Here is a 21,272-nt window from a genome sequence, read left to right on the forward strand (position 1 = left end):
AGCTGGTAGAGGCAGCTACAGCCACAGCTTTTGGTCACAGCACTTAACTGCACTGGAAAAACCACTGCTTTTCACTGATTCGCCCACTGGCCAGATGTGGCTGTGTCCTCCCAAGAGGGTGCCCTGCAGTCTCTGAACCCTGAATCTTTAAAGAGCTGCTCCCCGCTGCCTGCTCGTGTTATCCACACGCAGGCCAATGGCTGCAGAAGCACCAGTCACACCACGGAAGGCCTTTTCTGACCCAGAGTAGGGAAAGCCGACTCAGAAAGCAAAGGTGATCAGCACATACATTCCCCCCTCCCTACCCACCCTCCCACACAGACACTCTTCTTACCACAATGTGGGAAGGGGACAGAGGTGTTATTCCTGTGTCCCCCAGGCTCCGGGCTGGAGATGAATATGCAGACGTGGGGGCCGTTTCTGAAAGGAAAGACAAGTGCATTCTTAGAGGTGGTGCAGGCTGAGCTGGAGAGCTGAAATGAGGACTGCGTGGCTTTGCTCCTGCAGGGAGTGTTCTCGTCCTTGGAAAGCCAGCTTATGTGGGGCCAGGCTGAACTCCACCCAGAACGGTAGGGTATCTGATCTGGTTGCCCCATATTTGGTATTTAAAACTTGAACAAATGAGATGCTCCCCTTCTCCCAGTGACCACCAAGCCTCTCCCTAAGTGCAGTCAATCTCTCAGCACTTAGCACAGAGGCTGCCCAGTCCCTAAACCTACCTTCTGTAGAGCCCATTCTTAACCCAGGCACCAGTGTATGGACCAGAGAAGACTGTAGCCCCCCTGAGATGATGTGCAAATTTTGCATTCATTTTCTTGGAAGGTCATCCACAGCCTTCAGGTTTCCAAAGGGTTATGGGACCCCATCCAAGATTAACAACCCTAATCACCAGAAACGAGGACAGGGCTGTGACTTCCAGAACTCCTTTGTTTAGTAAAGGCATCACCTCCTCCCTCCTTCCTGCATGAGGCCCTGCCAGAACACAGGGAACTCGCTCGCTTCAGCAATGCTGAAGGGTTTGGACATTCAGTAAGAAAAACCACAGCAGAAAGACAGATAGATTAGCGTTCCTGGGCCCACAGTCAGGGTCCCAAACAGACAGAGGTCAAAAGAGAGAAGAGCCAGGAGCGAGGCAGCCTGAACATCATTTGGTCGATTGCCCTGCTGCTCTTCCAATTACTCAGACAACTTCTGAAACCCTGCCAGAGCCCCATGGCTCTCCCCCAGGAATGAGTTCCCAAGGGGGAGTCGTCCCCGGCCCTGGTCAGTGCTGGAAGCTCCCTCCCCTCTCCTTGCCCACTGCCTGGGACTGGGATCCTTCAGGGCAGCAGATCAAGGATGGTGGGCTTTCCCTGGAGAGGTGATGGCTAGGCTCTTGGCATCGACAAGTCCCAGGTACCATCCAAGGAGTTCTGCAAATACTGCTCCATTCAGTATATAGACTAATTACCTGCTGGGAAAAAATGAGTAATTTGCTACAACAATATGTGGTCAAGGAAACCCAGAATCTATGAGGTATCTGAGAAAGACCTGTCTGCTTCTGGGGAGGCACCAGGAGTGGCTCCATCTGCGTCTGCTGCCAAATCACTTTGGTTAATCCCACGCGCTTACTGATCTCTTTTCCTGCTTGGTGAGAACTCAAACAGCATCATTACAGTGGGTGCCAAACGAGTTGAGGGAATAAAAGGAATCATGAACGAGGGAATGCAAAGCCTCGAATCTGCACAGCCACCTCCCCACTCTGCAGGCATCTGTTCCCTCTCCTCCCGATGAGGCTCAGTTCCAACCTTTGGGAGAAAGGCGCAGAAGCAAGTTAAGTACAGAGACCAAAAATCAACCTGTGGGGGAAAGGACTTAAACAGACATTTCTCCAGAGAAGATATGCTAATGGTCGATAAGCATGTGAAAGATGCTTAACTCATTAGTCATTAGAGAAATGCACTCATTAGTCAATAGGGAAATCAAAACCACAATGAGATACGGCTTCACACTCACTAGGATGGCTACAATATATTTGTTTAAGTAAATAGCAAATGCTGGCAAGGATGTGGAAATATTGAAACCCCCTGTATATATCTTGTGGCAATGCAAAATGGTACAGCAGCTGTAATAAACAGTTTGGTCGTTTCTTAAAATGTGAGATATAGTCTAACCATAGACCCAATTCCTTTCTAGGAATTCCACTCCTGAGTATCTACCCAAAAGAACTGAAAACAAGGATGCTTGTACGTGCACGTTCACTGCAGCATTATTTACAAAAACCAAAAAGTGAAAACCACCCAAGTAAACATCAACAGATAAATGGATAACAAAAATACAGTACATCCATTCAATGGATTATTATTTGGCTGTAAAAAGGAATGAAATTCTCATAGATGATACACCGTGGATGAACCAGAAAAAATTATGCTAAGTGAAGTAAGCTGGACACAAAAGGACAAACATCACCTCATATTCAGAACAGGCAAATGAAATGTAGATAGCCAATACGAAAACAGAATAGGCAAATTCATAGAGACAGACAGTAGATTAGAGGTAGTCAGGGGCTGAGGGAGCAAAGATGGATGGGGAATACAAAATTTCCATTTTGGATGAAGAAAAAGTTTTAGAAAGAGTAGTAATGGTTACACAACATTGTGAATGTATTGATGCCACTGATTTGCACACCTTCAAATGGTTAAAACGGAAAATTTTATGTTATATATACTTTACCACAATAAAAAAATTATTTAAAAAAAATCAACTTGCTCATCTGAGAGAGGAAGCAGTTTCAGGTTCTACTAGCATCCTGGCTCAATGCTCTTGAAAAGAAAATGGAGACATAAGCCTGGCTCCTGGACCAGCCCACAAACTTCAGCTTCTTTGCTCATCACCCAGCATAGGGTAGCTCCTTCCATAAAAGCAGGGGAAGTTCAGCATCTCTACTAGCGAGAAGTCTGCCCTGACCCCACCACCCCTGGGGCAAGTGGCATCAGAGAGATGCCATTCTGTACCGGGAGCCACCCTCTCTCCACCTGCTACCTGGAAGGCCTCGGGCCATGTGTCCACATTTGCACAGAAGGTCTTGGAGGAAACCAAATGTCTAATTGCCCAGAAAATCTGGTGTTGGCAATTAGCAAACAAGCTATTATCAGCAGACAAACTATCCACCCCGCTGACTGCTTGGTTCTAATTATCCCATCACTCAGCCCTTCTCAGAGCATGGCCCACTGACTTGGAAAAGAACATGTGTTGGGCCACACCCAGAACACATGCCTTGGGCCCCAGGAGGATTCCGGGATATGTGAGGACAAGAATCAAAAGATTTTTTTGGTTCTCCCAGTACCTCCTTCTATTTCCCTCCCACCCTGCCTCTGGTTCAGTGGAAATAAATCATTTGACAAGATCGCTCAACCAGGCCTAGAGGCAATTGAACTTCACGGCTGTTCTCCATTAGAAATTTAAATGGAGCTACGTTGTGAGATGATTTAAAACTGATTTGCATGGAAAGTATGGAGGAGTAAGATCTTTATAGACATTTGCATATGAAGCACACCCATATCTGTAGCTCTATAGATCCCAAATCAACGATAATTCACCAGTTTATGTGCATCGATCCACCACAGGAATATACAGAGTCTGCAGTGACGACTTTGTTCTCAAGCTAATATTTCTTTATTTAACTATTTAAGATGTCAAAGGTGCTCAAAGATTCTTAGGGAAAAGAATATGGAAATGACTACTTTAGCCCCTGAGGGATGTGTTGTTTTCTGCTGTGCTAATAATCCCAACCAATCTTTTTCTTTTTTTTTTAACGTATTTCTTTTTAATTTAAGGATAATTGCTTTACAATGTTATGTGGATTTCTGCCATATATCAACATGAATCAGCCATAGGTATGTCTCCTCCCTCTTGAACCTCCCTCCTACCTCCCACGGCATCCCACCTCTTTAGGTTGTCACAGAGCACTGGGTTTCAGCTCCCTGTGGCACACAGCAAATTTCCACTGGCTACCTACGCTTCAACACCAACCAATCTTCAGAGCTTTCACTTAATAGGTGATTAAAAAGAAACAACAGGGTCAATGGAATATTATCTGTTGTTCTGTGGATAACTGGCAGATCTAAGCTAATAGTACCCACTCTAGTACTCTTGCCTGGAGAATCCCATGGATGGAGGAGCCTGGTAGGCTGCAGTCCATGGGGTCACTAAGAGTCGGACACGACTGAGCGACTTCCCTTTCACTTTTCACTTTCATGCATTGGAGAAGGAAATGAAAACCCACTCCAGTGTTCTTGCCTGGAGAATCCCAGGAACGGGGGAGCCTCGTGGGCTGCCGTCTATGGGGTCGCACAGAGTCGGACATGACTGAAGCGCCTTAGCAGCAGCAGCAGCAAGAGAGAGTTGATAACATGGAATGTCTAATGTACAAGGTACGTGCTGTGTATTCTGGCTACCAGTTAAACCTGAGCCATTATCTACAGTAAGAAACACCAACTGTCATTAATTGTGACCCTGTTTATGCTTCTCCATAAAGCCTATATAATAACATCTGCCCTGAGACGCCTCCCATCTACATAATATTCCAGTTCAGTACACACGGAGTGACTTGGGCATTTCAGGAGCAGAGGAGAAAGGCAATGCTAAAAGTCTGACAAGAATAGAGAATTTTAGAGTGCAGGTTTGGAAGAGAGAAAGGAAACGGATGAAAATAAAACTGATGCCCATCTGCAGAGGTAGGGATAGGTGCTGGTAAAACAGATTAAAGAAAAAATGCTTTACCAGAAGTGTGGTCCAGGGCAGAGCCGAGGCATCTTGGGAGTTCTAAGAAATACCTACTCCGCTGTTTCAACTAGATTAAACAGATCCTCAAAACATCTTCCATTTCAAGCATTAAGTACCCTGAAATGCAGTAACATAGAGGGATTTGATGATTTCACATCATGGAATCAGAAAAACACAGAATATTTCAAGAATGCAAAGTACCAGCCATAGAATTAGGCGGAGGAGGAAGAGACCGGAAGCTTTCTACCACCAGAAAATAATCCTCAGGTCTTTTTGACATTAGTCATAGATGATTTACCATTACTTAGGTCATTTATCTACTCTGCATCTTTTTAGTTTAGTGAATATAAAAATAAATCTGAGTTTTCCTCTAGAGCTCGTTATGCAGAGTGAAGCAAGTCATAAAGAGAAAAACACGTGTCATGCATTAATGTGTATATATGGAATCTAGACAGATGGTACTGATAAACCTATTTGCAGGGCAGGAATAGAGGCTCAGACATAGACAATGGACTTATGGACAGAGGAGGGGCAGGACAGGGTGGGACAAACTGAGAGAGTAACATTGAAATATTGATATATACATTACCATATATAAAATAGGTAGCTAATGGGAAGTTTGCCACAGGACTAGAAAAGGTCAGTTTTCATTCCGATCCCAAAGAAAGGCAATGCCAAAGAATGCTCAAACCACCGCACAATGGCACTTATCTCACATGCTAGTAAAGTAATGCTCAAAATTCTCCAAGCCAGGCTTCAGCAATACGTGAACCATGAACTCCCTGATGTTCAAGCTGGTTTTAGAAAAGGCTGGTTTAGAAAAGGAACCAGAGATCAAATTGCCAACATCCGCTGGATCATGGAAAAAGCAAGAGAGCTCCAGAAAAACATCTATTTCTGCTTTATTGACTATGCCAAAGCCTTTGATTGTGTGGATCACAATAAACTGTGGAAAATTCTGAGAGAGATGTGAATACCAGACCACCTGACCTGCCTCTTGAGCAATCTGTATGCAGGTCAGGAAGCAACAGTTAGAACTGGACATGGAACAACAGACTGGTTCCAAATAGGAAAAGGAGTATGTCAAGGCTGTATATTGTCACCCTGCTTATTTAACTTATATGCAGAGTACATCATGAGAAACGCTGGGCTGGAAGAAGCACAAGCTGGAATCAAGATTGCCGGGAGAAATATCAATCACCTCAGATATGCAGATGACACCACCCTTATGGCAGAAAGTGAAGAGGAACTAAAAAGCCTCTTGATGAAAGTGAAAGAGGAGAGTGAAAAAGTTGGCTTAAAGCTCAACATTCAGAAAACGAAGATCATGGCATCCGGTCCCATCACTCCATGGGAAATAAATGGGTAAACAGTGGAAACAGTGTCAGACTTTATTTGGGGGGGCTCCAAAATCACTGCAGATGGTGATTGCAGCCATGAAATTAAAAGACGCTTACTCCTTGGAAGAAAAGTTATGACCAACCTAGATAGCATATTGAAAAACAGAGACATTACTTTGCAAACTAAGGTCCGTCTAGTCAAGGCTATGGTTTTTCCTGTGGTCATGTATGGATGTGAGAGTTGGACTGTGAAGAAGGCTGAGCGCCAAAGAACTGACGCTTTTGAACTGTGGTGTTGGAGAAGACTCTTGAGAGTCCCTTGGACTGCAAGGAGATCCAACCAGTCCATTCTGAAGGAGATCAGCCCTCGGTGTTCTTTGGAGGGAATGATGCTAATGCTGAAGCTCCAGTACTTTGGCCACCTCATGCAAAGAGTTGACTCATTGGAAAAGACTCTGATGGTGGGAGGGATTGGGGGCAGGAGGAGAAGGGGACGACAGAGGATGAGATGGCTGGATGGCATCACAGACTCGATGGATGTGAGTTTGAGTGAACTCCAGGAGTTGTTGATGGACAGGGAGGCCTGGTGTGCTGCGATTCATGGGGTCGCAAAGAGTCGGACACAACTGAGAGACTGAACTGAACTGAATGGGAAGTTGCATATAACACAGGGAGCTCAACCCAGTGCTCTGTGACAATCTGGAGGGGGTGAATGGGGTGGGAAGGAGGTTCAAGGAGGGGACATATGCATACCTATGGCTGATTCATGTTGATGTATCACAGGAACCAACACAATATTGTAAAACAATTATCCTCCAATTAAAAATATTTTTTTTAAAAGAAAAATAATGAAAGAGTATCTGTAACATTTTAAATAAATAAACACAGGTGTTCCTAAGTTCACCCTTACGTTGTGACTCGGCCCCCAAAACATTCTTCAACCAAGTCACTTAAAAAATAATTTTTGCAGCAAAGAGGAATATATGCATAAATGAAAATATTTATGCAGCCAAGTAGAGGATATCAATAAGTAAAAACTGGAATCAACCAACAAGTCTCCTGCCACAGGATTTTTTAGACCCCAAAGCAGGTAACAGAGGAGGAACTAATTGAACTTGTGAGGTTAATACTCATCACTTGCCTTAACGGTGTAATAATTAAAATACAGGCTTCATCAGAGTTCCTGCTATAAAACGCGAGACGTGTAAAAGCCAGACACCTTTTTATCTGCTCCTGGCTCTAATGGCTTTAATCAAAGCAGACGCTCCTAAAATAAAAAATAGTCGACAAAAGAACCTCAGGGACAGCCATAATTCATGAATGTGCTTGTTGTTCTCTGCTGGAGACATTAGTCAGCAAATGGCCGTGAGCAGAATCGTGAACTTTCTGAGATACATTAAATCGATCCTGCTCCATAAATACATTTTAAAAGATGAAGACAGAACCGTTGGGCTAACGTTATTTTACAAGGCCCCAGGCTCATGCGAAATGACAGGTGGTCTCAAACAATGGTGACTCCACAGATTTTTCAAACAGGCCTCCTTGCTAGCTTTCAGATTTATGTTCTATCACACAAATGCTGAATTTCCAAAGGATTTTTAAGATCTAGTCCTTACAATTTCTAAAACTGCGATATATATGCTCATTTCTTTTCTCCTGATAACAGTGAGACAACAGGTATTTGCTGACAATTGCCTAAAATCAGGCTCTTTGAAAAAAAAGCTCTCCCTTTCTTTCTCCTTATATCCCCTCCTTGTAGTATCATCTTTGAAAATTGATCAGTTCAAGGTCATGTGTAGGTTACTGGCAAATAACTTTTAAGAAGGAAAATAAAAAATTTTTATTACCCTGTAACAGACTGCATGGCTAGCTGAACTAATGCATTATTACCGTAAACTCAACTTCCATTTCAGTAAATAATTTATGGGTTTTTTTTTTAATCACCATGGTTGATGTTCAGAGTAAATGGAAATTTTATTGGTGTGAACCAGGAGACCCTCTGAACACTTCAAAGAACACTGAGTATAAAATAGCTTATCTCTAAATGCTGAATAATAATTACAGAAATAAGCATTTAAAGTGGCAGAAAAAACAGCATCGGGCAGTGGGGGCCTGCATCAACGCATCCTGACACTGAGCAGCATTTTCCAGTAACCATCCCCCTCACTAAATGGTTGAAGAGATGAGATGCCCCAGTGAGAGAGACCTGTTCAGTGAGGTTTCCCCAGAGGCAGTGAGATCCCCAAGTTCCTGCAACCTCAGACCATGAGTGGGGCACAGTTCATAATTTCTCTCTTAACCACAAGTTCACAGGCACATGTGTCCAGGCAGCTGCTGTGGGGAGGTGAGGAAATGCCTTATAAACCAACAAGCTTTCCTATTAATTTTCATGAATTATATGCAGCAACCTCACAGCCCCCGCTCACTGGGACCCAGAATTTGGAGAAGCTCCACCAGATCACCCCATACACAGTATTAAGATACTTTTGTCCACTTGGCTTCTCTTTCACAGACTCTGAGCTCATCTGGGCAAAGCCATGCCTTCTTTATCTCTGATTCCTCAGCTCATGACTTGTTACAGGCACTCAGTATATGTTGGATGGATAAATGGTTTGATAGATGGACATGTGGAAGAATGGATGGATGGATGGATGGGTGGGTGGTTAGGGGGTATATGAGTGGTTAGGTGGGTGGGTGAGTGAGTAGATGGCTGAGTGGGTGGATGGATAGATGGATGATTGGGTGGGTAGATAGATGGATGGATAGATGGGTGGTTGTGTGGGTAGATGGATGGATGGATGGATGGGAGGATAGATGGGTGCTTGAGTGGGTAGACAGGGGGGTGGATGGATGGGTGGGTGGATATTTCTATGTGTGCCCAAAAGTGGACTCAGTGACTATCTATAGACTTCGAGGGCCACTGAGGTCTTTCCAATTGAGGCATCAAACATCCCCTCCCCTGGGTCAGGATATTAGTAATTAACATGCTGAGTTACTCCCAACAATGTAGGCATACATGTGTGCATGTGTGATGAAATCCATCTCTCCTCAGATGTCCCCTTGGTCAATGCAACCACCACAGCTCCCAGAACAGGGATCTCCTAGATTACTCCTTCCCTTCTCACTGCACTCCCAAGCCCTGTCACTCCTACTTCTTAGCATCTCTCACAGTCATCCTTCCTCTGCAACCTCACCATCACAATGTTGGTCCAGACCCTGCTGACCCATATCAGGGTTCCCACACCACCTCTCTCAGTCTCCCCACTCTGAGTCTCTCCATCCAAGTCAGGATTCCCTGCAGTCAGAGGCACCTGGTCAGAGCTGAGGTCTGCTCACATTACTTGACCAGGCTAGGGCCTTCTGTTCCCATCCCCCACAGGATAAATCTAGCATACAGCTCACACCCGGGCCTTTAAAAGTGCACCCAACCACCCTCTGCAGCCTCATCTCCCTCCATCGCCCTCAGCCCTGACCCCATCTAGTCCTTTCACAGACTCTGAAACACGTGTGCTCTATCCAGCCTCCTGACCTTTGCACATACCATCCCCCTGCCTGGAGTGCACCCCACTTCCACCCCATCCTCCTGGGAACTCCCTCTCCTAAAGTCAGTCCCCTCTGTTTGTGGGAGAAGAAATTTCTCTGTTCTCTCCAAACAGAGGAAAGAGGAGCTTGCTCATCAGCACCTGGGGACTGACCAGCTAAACCCAGACTTGTGGACACACTAAGGGCAACAGCCAGTTTTCATCAGGAAATAAGTTACAAGGAAAATACACAGGAAGGAAGGAGGGGAAACTATAGATCAAAGGGTCTCAAACTCTGAAGTGCATCAGAATCACTGGAGCGCTTATTAAAACATATGTGCAGACCTCCCTCCCCTCAGAGTTTCTACTCCGGTGGGTCTGGGGATGCTGAGTAAAGGCATTTCTAATGAGTCAGCAGGCCATCTGGATCAGCCCCAGAAACAGACTGCCATAGCTTAAAAGAAAGACAAAGCAACTCCAGTCACTGAAATGCTTGGGGCTTTATTGGACCATGATTCGGATGAACAACAAAATTTAAAAGACAACTGGAAATGTAAAGACTGACCAGACATGATAACATGAAGAAATTACTGCTAATGGTGGGATTATGTAATTTTTAAGAGTAGTTATCCACCAGCGAACCATTCTGAAATATTTACAGATGAAACAACACGATATCTGGGATGCTCATCAAAATAATACGGGAGGGGAGGGACAGAGATTAAACGATATTGGCCACAAACTGATAATGATTGAACCTGGTGACAGATTCATGGGGGACTGAATACCTTATTTGCCCTCCTTCTGTATGCTTTAAACTTTGATAAAAGAGTAGGAGTTTTCATATACCAGCTTCAAGTCCATCTCCCTCCTGCTGAGAGGGTGCAACTGATGTTTTTCTTATGCTGTGTTATTAGTGAAAGCACCTGGCCCATATATGGTAGGTGCTCCAGACATTTGTCAAATGAATGAACAAGCAAGTAAGAATATATGTTCATTTAAACCTAAACATGTGGACTTTAAAGGCCTAGGAAGGTTTCTGACCTGGGTCACCAGTGGGTGAGGGGTACAGGTCCAGGTGGTTTCTCAGGAGCTGGGGCTGTGGGGACAGCCCTTGAAGGAGTCAATTTCAGCAGGTGCCACCAGACCCCCTTGCAGGCAGCAAAGCAGACGTCCAGCCACCAGCTGAGCGGCTCCCACTCTGAGGCGGGCTCCCGCCCAGCTTCAGATACAAGGGCCTCCTAGACTGAAACAAGTTCTGCAAACTCAGGGTCTCAGAGGAGGCAGGGGCTGCCCCCTCACACTTCTGGGTCCCTCCATGCTCTGAGAAATCAAGAGCCACCCCTGTAGACAGGCAGGGTTTCTCCAAGCCCAGGACACACCCTCTGAGCTGTGTTCAGACTCGCTGGGCTCCCAAGCCTCCGTGAAGGCCTTGGCGTCTCCTCCCTCCGCCTGAGGAACGGCCAGCAGCAATGCCGAAGTCAGATGTCACCCTGTGACCCTTTGTGCTAAAAGAACAAATGCCAGAAAGGGAGGGGGTGTCCCGCGGGGAGGGGCTGCAGGCAGCGTGTCCTCCACGTTCAGGCAGAGCAGTCAGCCTGGGCCACAGGCTCGAGGGCCGTGACTCCCCAGAATCAGGGCGGAGGAGCGACACTGAAGTTGGCTCCTTGGCCGCCGTTCTCAGAGGAAAGAAAGGAAGCAAAATGGCTCCCGGTGAGGATGCAGGACACAGCGCAGCAGGTGGAGGGCCTGGACGCCAGCTTGTGAGCCTGGAGAAACGACCTCACCTCGCAGGCACATCTTCTCTCCGTGAAGTGGGAATTCAGGTTCTCAGGCCTCTGTCACTACTATCTCAGTGAACAAAGGAGGCAAACCCTTGTAAATAGATAACAACCATCACTCACCATGAGCTGAACTCCTTCATGGAGTCAGATATTTATGTCTGTTTTTTTTTTTTTTAATTTAGGCTATTTTGCAAGTTTATTAAACTCAAATTATTAATTTGAAATTATTAGAATACAAACTCAGAAATCTATTAGGAAAGCTGTCATGGTCGGTGCTCACTGAATGCGAGCTTCATGCCATGCTAAGAGCAGCTTTTAAAGGTGGCTCAGATGGTGAAGAACCTGCCTGCCTGCAATGCAGGAGACCCCAGGTTTGATCCTTGGGTCAGGAAGATTCCCTGGAGAAGGGAATGGCTACCCACTCCAGTATTCTTGCCTGGAGAACTGCATGGACTGAGAGCCTTGAGAGCTACAGTCCATGGGGTTGCAAAGAGCCAGACATGACTGAGTGACTAACACTTTCACTATGGGCTTCTCTGTAGCTCAGCTGGTAAAGAATCCACCTGCAATGCAGGAGACCCTGGTTCGACTCCTGGGTAGGGAAGGTCCACTGCAGAAGGCATAGGCTACCCACTCCAGTATTCTTAGGCTTCCCTGGTGGCTCAGCTGGTAAAGAATCTGCCTGAAATGCAGGAGACCTGGCTTCGATCCCTGGGTTGGGAAGATCCACTGGAGAAGGGATAGGCTACCTACTCCAGTATTCTTAGGTTTCCCTGGTGGCTACCCACTCCAGTATTCTGGCCTGGAGAATTCCATGGGCTATATAGTCCATGGTGTTGTAAAGAGTTGGACACTACTGAGTGACTTTCACTTAAGAGTTTTACAAGTGTGGCTGGAGGAAGCCTGGCCTTCCCAAGTGGTAAAAAAAATAAAATAAAATAAAATAAAAAAACCTGCCTGCCAATGCAGGAGACATAAAAAATGTGGGTTCAATCTCTGGGTGGGGCAGATTCCCTGGAGGGGGGCATGGCAACCGACTCTAGTATTCTTGCCTGGAGAATCCCATAGATAGAGGAGCCTGGTTAGCTAGTCAGTGGAGTCCACAAAGAGTTGGACACAACTGAAGCAACTTAGCACACACGCATGGAGGAAGCCTGCTGTTTAGGGAGCTGGAGGTACTGTCATCATTCCCACTCAATGGATGAAAGACTAAGTATGGTCTAAAAGGTTAAGAAAGAAGCCCGCACTGTTTGGATGAGGCCCAAATGAATCCAGAGCTCACCACTTCCGAGCCTGTACCCCTGCACCCAGTACCAGGTCCCACATAGGTACTGTTTCTCTTGAAAGCTGAAACTACGAGAGAGGTGTAACCGTAAACCCCAATTTCAGAAGCAGGAGAAGTCAGGGGGTCACAATCACAGGGCATCTCCAAGCCCCAGCAGCTGTCTCTGCCTCCAGGCTCAGAAGACTGCGTGGTTTGCCCTTCCTTGAGCTCCATAGCCTCATGGGGCTCTCCACTTCAAAAATCGTAATTCTTCAAAGGCAAATACCAGGGTGGGAGGAACTATGATAACCCAGAGGTTCAGAGTCAGGAAAGTCCAGCCTCAAGTCCTAGTACAGCTGCTTCCCAGAGACATGCCCTGAAATGAGCTACTGAGCCTCTTCAAACCTCAGTTTTCTCACCTGGAAAATGGAGAGGGGAGGGATCATGATGATGGTGATACATTTTGAGGATCACTGCCAAATAACCCATGAATAAATGAAATAATGTCTACAAAACCTGGCACATGGCATGTGCCTAAGTTATAAAAGTGAAAGTCGCTCAGTCGTGTCCGACTCTTCGCGACCCCATGGACTATACAGTCCATGAAATTCTCCAGGTCAGAATACTGGAGTGGGTAGCCTTTCCCTTCTCCAGGGGATCTTCCCAACCCAGGGATTAAACTCAGGTCTCCCACATTGCAGGTGGATTCTTTACCAGCTAAGCCACCAGAGAAGCCCAAGAATACTGGAGTGGGTAGCCTATCCCTTCTCCAGCAGACTCAGGAATCGAACTGGGGTGTCGTGCATTGCAAGCGGATTCTTTACCAACTGGGCTATCAGGGAAGCTCTACCTAGGTGGTATTTATTATCCTTTCCACCACCATCATCAAATAGGTACAACAGCTGTTAAGAAAAAACAGCCATGTGCTTATACCAGGGGACAGGCAGAGCCCTCACTTATGCACAAGGGCAGCAAATGCATTTCCTTTACACCAGGCTTCTCTGGGCTTGTTAATCAAGGATAAAATGTCTCACCAGACAGAAACTTGGCAAACAGAACCTTCAGGAAAGCTCTTAATGATGGGAAACCTGAGGGCTTTGCTGCCATGAGTAAGGGAGACTGTCTGGCCCTGACTTCCCGCTCAGGCCATCTGCTCATCTCAGGGGCACTTTCAGAATAACCAAGGAGAACTTGGGAAGCCACGTGGTCTTTTTCACGGGGCAATTAAACTCAGGCCTTCTTGGCCTCTGTTGAGTTGGCCAAAAACTTCATTCGGACTTTTTATAACATCTCACAGAGAAACCCAAACAAACTTTTTAAGCAACCTAATACAACGAAGCACACTTTTGAACTGACCAGGTTAAAAAAAGAATCACTCTCCCACCAAGGAAAAAACTGCATTTGCCTGGGCACCTGGAAGGCCAGGGTTTAGACTTCCCCAGTTTCTCTGTGAACAGCCTTGGGACAGCTCAGGGGCAATGGCACTCCAGCTTGTTGGTCTCCCCTGGACGGGCATCATTCACCTCCCAGACGCTCACCGTCTGTCCCTGGGGAAGGGAGAAGAGGGAGAAGCAGAATGGGGGGTAAGGGTTGATGAGACAGACAGCTGGTTCACTCCTCTTGGCTGAACCCTCTGATACAGAGAACTGTGCCACCTCCAGGCAGGGAGGACTGCCCTTAGCCCACTTGCTCCCCAAACCAGAACCCAAGCACTAACCTGCTGCACTCTGCCAGGGTCTGAGAGCTGAGACTTATGCACCTTACACACCCCTCTAAGGAGTGTATTGATAGAAGAAATGTCCCCAAACAGCGGCGCAGTTTGCGCCCTGCACAAAGGCACCCACCTTGGGGGAAATCTCTCAAGCAGGACTACATCCACCCCTGGGCAGGGGTGCCATTTTCTTACCACAAAGGGGCCCTCCAAAGCCATGCACTGAAGAGCTATGTTGCCCAGAATGAACACCTTATTCTAATTTTTGCACCCAGAGCAGATCTATTTCTAATTCATATAAAAGCACCATGAAAGGCAGCCATGGCAATTTACTATCAAAAAAGGGAAGGAAATACCTGGAAAGTACTGAATTCCGCATCCCTAGAGGAGTTCAAGTGGAAGCCAGGCAACCATTTCTCCATAGAAGATCAACAGAGGGTCAGAAAAAAAGGACGTGGGACTGGGGAGGAGCAGATACCAGGCTGTATGGATTAAGGCATTCAATCAAGATTCACTGCACACAGGCCTCACTGCCTGCTGGGAGCTGCAGTGTGGCACTGCTGTGAAGCTCAGGAGTGTTGGACCTGTGGGGACTGGTTCAAATCTCAGCTCAGTTACTTACTGATCTGTGTGTATAGCCACATCCACTAAGTCGATTCAGTTGTTTCTGACTCTTTGCAACCCTAGGACTGTAGCTCATCAGGCTCCTCTGTCCATGGTATTCTCCAGGCAAGAATACTGGAGTGGGTTGCCAGGGGATCTTCCCTATCCAAGGATCGAACCCATGTTTCCTGTGGCTCCTGCATTGCAGGCAGATTCTTTACCACTGAACCACCAGAGAAGCCTCTCCCTTCTTAACTAAACACCAATCTTATATGATTGGTGGGGGAGGAGTGACTCTTCCCAAGATCCAGGGTAGATCCTGAGTAGTCTGAACCAACCATGGGAACCCCTTTCCCCTTCCAATGATGGATGTGGGAATGGGTTTGTGACCCACCATTCTGGCTGATGGAGCATGAAGGGAAGTCTGCTTAAAGCATGAAGCTTGGAGCATGAAGGAGGCTCCCAGGAAAGAAATGCCCTGAGCCCAGGAGGCCAGCGCCTGTGGCCACCATCTTGCCACCAGCCCAAGATGCAGCCAGCATAGAAAGAACCTCCATTTATCCTTCGGTGTTGGGGGTGGGGGTCTATGAGCTGCTGAATACCTGCTTTGGAGCCCACTAGATCTCTGAATTTCCCATTCATTGTGATAGCTGATTTCCTCCTCTAGAAACAAGATAAAGTCCGGTTTTCCATGCTTTGCAGCTAAAAACCGATTCATAGTGTGCAAGCTTGAACAAATAACTAAACTCTGTGGCTCAGTTTTCCTTCCATATTAAACAGAGATGATAATAACTTTTACTTCCTGGAATTAATAAGAATTCAATAAGAATAATACAAGTCAAGATCTTAACAAGCATAACTATTATTCCTCATGGTGTCTCATTTTATCTTTACAAACAACCCAGCGAGGTAAGAAATAGGTAGTTATAAGTCCCATTTAACAGCAGAGGAAACCAAGGCAGAGAGAGGGTAAGCATATCCCCCAAATCGCACAGCTAGTAAGTTCCTGTCTCCAGTGCCCAAGCTCCTTCTCTCCACCACCTTCCAGTCCTGAGGTTCCATGACCCTAGGACTGGCCCAAACCTGTACCATTGGTAACTTGCAGCAAAGAGCAGTGAAAACTCAGAGCTCTGTGTGGAATGGGAATTTGGAGGGATTGCTAACGGATATGAGTTTCTTTCGGGCTTCCCAGGTGGTGCTAGTGGTAAAGAACCTGTGTGCCAATGCAGGAGACATAAGAGACAAGGGTTCGATTCCTGGATCAGGAGGATCCCTTGGAGATGGAAATGGCAACCCACTCCACTATTCTTGCCTGGAGAATCCCATGGACAGAGGAGCTTGGCGCACACGACTGAAATAACTGAGCATGCACACATGAGTTTCTTTGGGGGGGTGAAGAAATTGGAATTTGATAGTGGGGATGGTTGCACAACCTTGTGAATGTACTAAAACCACTGAATTGTTTTAAAGGCAAATTTTATAATATGTGAATTATATCCCAATTAAAAAAAAATCAGAGACCTGCAGGAAACCACCTTGTAAGGACAACTGTCCCCTAATTAGCCTGCCCTCAGGAGCACAGCGCTCCTTCCTGGGGTAGCATCAGCTGCTTCAACCACCCTGACTGCCGCTCCCTCCCTGGACGGAGGCCAACCTTTCTGACAAGGCAGGGTTCAGCAATTCTCCCGGGATGCCTGCTGACTATAGCCAGGCTGGGAGCAACAGCTGGCACTGGTTTGTCTCCAGACACCCCACTCTTTAGCAACATAAGAATGTAGGCACAGAGTGGGGTCAGCACCCCAGGTCACCGGCTGTGTCTTCACTTTTCCCCTAGATGCTCTGAAGCCGGCTGGCTAGACTCCCAAGGGCCAGGCATTCTGACAGAGAACTGCGGACAGAGGGCTTGCCGATGCTTCCCCTCAGATAAGCAGTTTCAAGGGATTCTAGAATAAACAGCAGGATAAGTGCCCAATGTTCTGCAGCCACACTAACCCTTGACAGGAGTCACAGCCTCATCTTAGCAAGAGGGCCAAGTGCACCAGAGTGAAAACAGTCTTCTGTTAATTATTCACAAGTGCCTGTGGACTGGGCCTGGGTCCTGGGCTGAGCAGTACTCAGGAATCTGTCTGAGAAATTCCTGCTTCCAAAATATAAAGGAAAAGAGAAGAAAAAGACCACAAAAGGGCTCAAAAAAGCCCCTGGGGAGGTCCAGCATGGCCCATCCACTGCAGCCTGAAGCAGGGCTTTCAAGGAGGCAACCAAATGCCCTCCAGCACAGGCAGCCTGGCACCCACCCATCACAGACCACTCCTCATATGCTGGGTGAAGACTTCATGTCAGCTGGAGGGAAAGAAAGTCCTACCAGAGACCTTTTAAGACTAAGTGTGAACTCCCTAATTCTTATTTTATACAAAACCTTCACATGCACTGACATTCTCACAAAGATGAAATCAGTAAACCGGAACTTAGACTTTGCTAAATTAAGTTTACGTGGCACAATTTCAAGAGTAACTATGCTTGAAAAGAGTTAAAATAGATCTAACTTCCAGAGCAGTCATGGGAGATTTAAAAAAAGAAGAAGAAGAAGAAAGAAAAACTAGTGGACAATTCCCCTAGGACAGAATTTGCTCAGAAGTTTGTGTTAGTCTCTCAATCGTGTCTGACTCTTTGCGACTGCATGAACCCACCAGGCTCCTCCGTCCATGGGATTCTCCAGGCAAGAATACTGGGGTGGGTAGCCGTTCCCTTCTCCAGGGGATCTTCCCTACCCAGGGATCGAACCCAGGTCTCCTGCACTGCAGGCAGATTCTTTACCATCTGAGTCTCCAGGGAAGCCCTGAAGAATATAAAGACCAAAGAGTATAAATATTCTTCTTCCAAAGAACTTAAAGACCATCTTAGGTACTTTTCCCAAGAATGAGGCTTACTTACTTCCTCAGGTTACTCCACAGAGCAGCAGGAAACCCTAAGCCCCAGGACCCAGAGGGTCCCCCAGAGCACCCCAAGACCCACATAAGGCCGAGCAGCTATGATGACCTGGCAGAGCCTCCCCACCGAGACACCAGAGCCAGCTCCTGTCCCAGACTGAGCAGGTGCTGACCACGGAACTTTGATCCATTTTCTCGTATGAACTTAAAGCAAGTCAAATTACAATGAAAACAAAACAACAAAACTCCTGGTGTGAATCGCTATAGCAGGGTAGGAGGAAACACACCACAAACTCTTGCTAAGCCCCATACCGCCCCCCGCCCATCCCCACCACGCTGCAATGCAAACGTGAGTCCTTCCAAACCCTCTCCTGAGCTGAGGAGGGGACAGCAAGCATCAAAACCATGTGAATCCCAGGAAATAATACACATATTATGTTTAGGGGCCATGAGGAGGCCACACAGAGGGCCCCAGATGCCAAAACACTCAGCTCCAACTCGGGTGCCCGCACCCTAGTGCACGCCTGGTATTCGGGCCACGTGGCTTCCCAGGATCCCTTGTTCCAATCTCTAGCGCCTGGACAGGCAAGAACCGAGGGCTAAGGAATGGGACTTTGCACCCTGGCTGCTACCTATGGATGGCCAGCTGCCCAACCTCAGGCTTAAGAAGCCATCCCACCCTCCATAAGCCCAGAGAGGTGTTTCTTGGCTTTCCATTGCTTCTGCACCAAGGCTCTGTCCCTCCCGGCACCCAGATCTGCTCACTGCATTAAGTCTAACCATGGCTTCAGACTTCATCGTTATCTTTCACAGCTTTGTCTGGAACTCAGTTAATCAGCGGCCACCTCCTCTTCGGAGCAGAATGGTCCAGATGCAGAATGACCAGCCTGCCTCCCACTCCACGCACATCCCCGCCCACTGAGCTGGAACGTCTGAGCACAGGGCAGTGACCTCTGGGAGGGGCCCACAGGAATGCCTGGGGCTGGGAAAGTGGCAGCTGGTCACGGGGACATCCACACAGCCCATTCCTCCCTGCCTTGCCTCCCTGCCCCCTCTCTCCACAGACCTAATCCAGGAAGATCCCCAAGGTGTGGCCGCAAGCCTGGGGACAGTCTGAGCTAGTGAACGAGAAATTAACCGTGCAGCAGGGAAGCTGGCAGGGGCCACAGGGCATCACCTCAGCATCCCGGCAAGTCCATCAGCAGAGCAGACAAGGACCCCAGCCCCTGTGTGCCTGCCCACACCCTGCCCTGCCCCCCCACTGGGCTGCCATTCGTCTGGTCCAGCGGTTACACATCACAGGAGTATTTAATGTGTTAGGATCCGACTTTGAGTTTTCAGACCACTACAGAGCAAGTGATTTCCATTTAAATGTTATAATTAAGAACACTGGAAACTTCTATCTTGCTCATGAACTCTTTATTAGACACTATGGTGAGTGCCATGGGGGACTGAGGTCGGAGGGGGCAGGCCCAATATGGTGAGGTTCAACTGGCCTCTTGAGGGGCAAATTTGCTGAGTGGGAGGGAGCTCCAGGCAGAAGGAAGAGCACAAGCAATGACACAGCGGTGGAGAGTTTCCCAGAGGCCTTACACCCTGCCTCCAGGCTGCCCCCCCCCCATTGCATCACAACCACCAATCTCATCAGGTTACCCCAGCCTCTCCGCCCTTCGTATCAGACCTAACTCTTTAACCAATCAGACAGCTCCATTAGCCCCTCATCACTGCTTCCCCCATCATGACAGCCCCCAGACAACCCCTGCACCAGCTGGGCTGTGTTCTCTGCCATCTGGGAAGCCATCTGCCATCCCCCCGGCCCTCTTGTGCACCCATGTGCAGGAAGAAAAGGACCCACTAATCTTCCCATAGGAGTAGCTGACCCTCGTGGCTGCCCTCCAACCAGGCACAGCTTTGAGCTACTCTTCCAGGGGTGGGAGACGGGATCAAGGTCACAGAGTTAGCTGGGCTGAGAAAGAACACCTGGTTCCACCCTCACCAGCTCTGCCACTGACGGGACTCTGCCCTGGGCTCAGTTTCCACAGCTGCAAGCTGGCTAATAACCACTCCCCATCACAGGGCTATGTGGAGACCACTAGGGAAGGCCTGTGAGAAAACGCCAGCCTCAAGGTGGGTGCAGAGCAGGAGAGTGTGTGTGCTAAGTCACTTTAGTCCTATCTAACTCTTTGCGACCCCATGGACTGTAGCCCACCAGGCTCCTCTGTCCATGGGATTCTCCAGGCAAGAACACTGGAGGGGATTGCCATGCCCTCCTCCAGGGGATCATTCCCAACCCAGGGATTGGACCCATGTCTCTTATGTCTCCTGCACTGGCAGACAGGTTCCTTACCACCAATGCCACCTGGGAAGCCCCAAGAAGCACAGGCACACCCATCATCCCCGGGGCCAGAGCACACAGCTGCTGGCTGAGGTTCTCCACCTGAGAGCCACTAAGCAGCCTTCCCTGGACCAGAGGAGGCCCTCTCCCACCACGTGCGCACCCCAGAAACCACTGCAGGCAAGCGAGGTGGCCAGCCGGGCTGAGCCGCGCTTGTACTTCACAGCCCCAGCACTTCTGCTTCAGCTGACCATCCCCACCCTGTGAGCCAGCAACTCCATCACCAGGACTCTACTCGAGAGAAACGGGTCTGTGTACACATCCACCAAAGGATCTGTTCCAGAAGGTTCACAGCAGGCTTTTCATCATTGCCCAAACCTGGAAACAATCCAAACATCCGTTCACAGGAGAACAGATGAACCAAGTATGGTGTGGCTGTACACTGAAATACTACTCAGCGAAGAAAAGGGAGCACAATCCAATACACCCAGCAACACGAACAAAAGCACTGTGAAGCACTCAGAAGCACTGTGTTGAATGGAAGACCTTGAACATGAAAGAGCAGATGCTCTAAGCTTCTAATCATATGAAGTTCAGGCACATGTAAGGTGAAAGGTGTCATCGTTAGAACAATGGTTAACTCACAGCAGAGATAGACAGAAACTGGAATGGGGCATAAGGGAACCTTCTAGAATGATGATGTCCTCTGTCTTGCCTAGCATGGCAGTTATGCAGTGTATCTGCCTTCTATTGCTGCTTTCAAAAATTATCACAAACTCAGTGACTTCAAACCAGACAGTGCTGGAGGTAAGAAGTCTGACACAGGTCTCACCAGGCCAAAATCAAAGTGTCTATAGGACTACATTCCTCCTTCCTTCAAAGCCAGCAGCATAGCACCTCCCAATCTCTGACTCTGACCCTCCTGCCTCCTCCTTTATGTATAAGGACCCTTGGGGTTACACTGAGCCCACCCTGATAATCCAGGACAATCTCTCCTTCTCAAACCCCTTAATGGAATCACAC

The 21,272-nt window shown here is 47.7% G+C and overlaps 1 protein-coding gene across 1 annotated transcript in view; it reads right to left on the reverse strand.

The window, feature by feature from the left end:
• The window catches only part of HSPA12A (heat shock protein family A (Hsp70) member 12A), a 163,902-nt gene that overhangs the window by 33,488 nt on the left and 109,142 nt on the right, over positions 1 to 21,272 (reverse strand). The window contains exon 2 of the mRNA XM_040254823.1: positions 335 to 420. Within this exon, the coding sequence (XP_040110757.1) occupies positions 335 to 420 (86 nt within the window). The remainder of the gene's footprint in view (positions 1 to 334; positions 421 to 21,272) is intronic.

Source organism: Oryx dammah, unplaced genomic scaffold (genome assembly GCF_014754425.2).
Source record: "Oryx dammah isolate SB20612 unplaced genomic scaffold, SCBI_Odam_1.1 HiC_scaffold_14, whole genome shotgun sequence".
Taxonomy (NCBI): Eukaryota; Metazoa; Chordata; class Mammalia; order Artiodactyla; family Bovidae; genus Oryx; species Oryx dammah.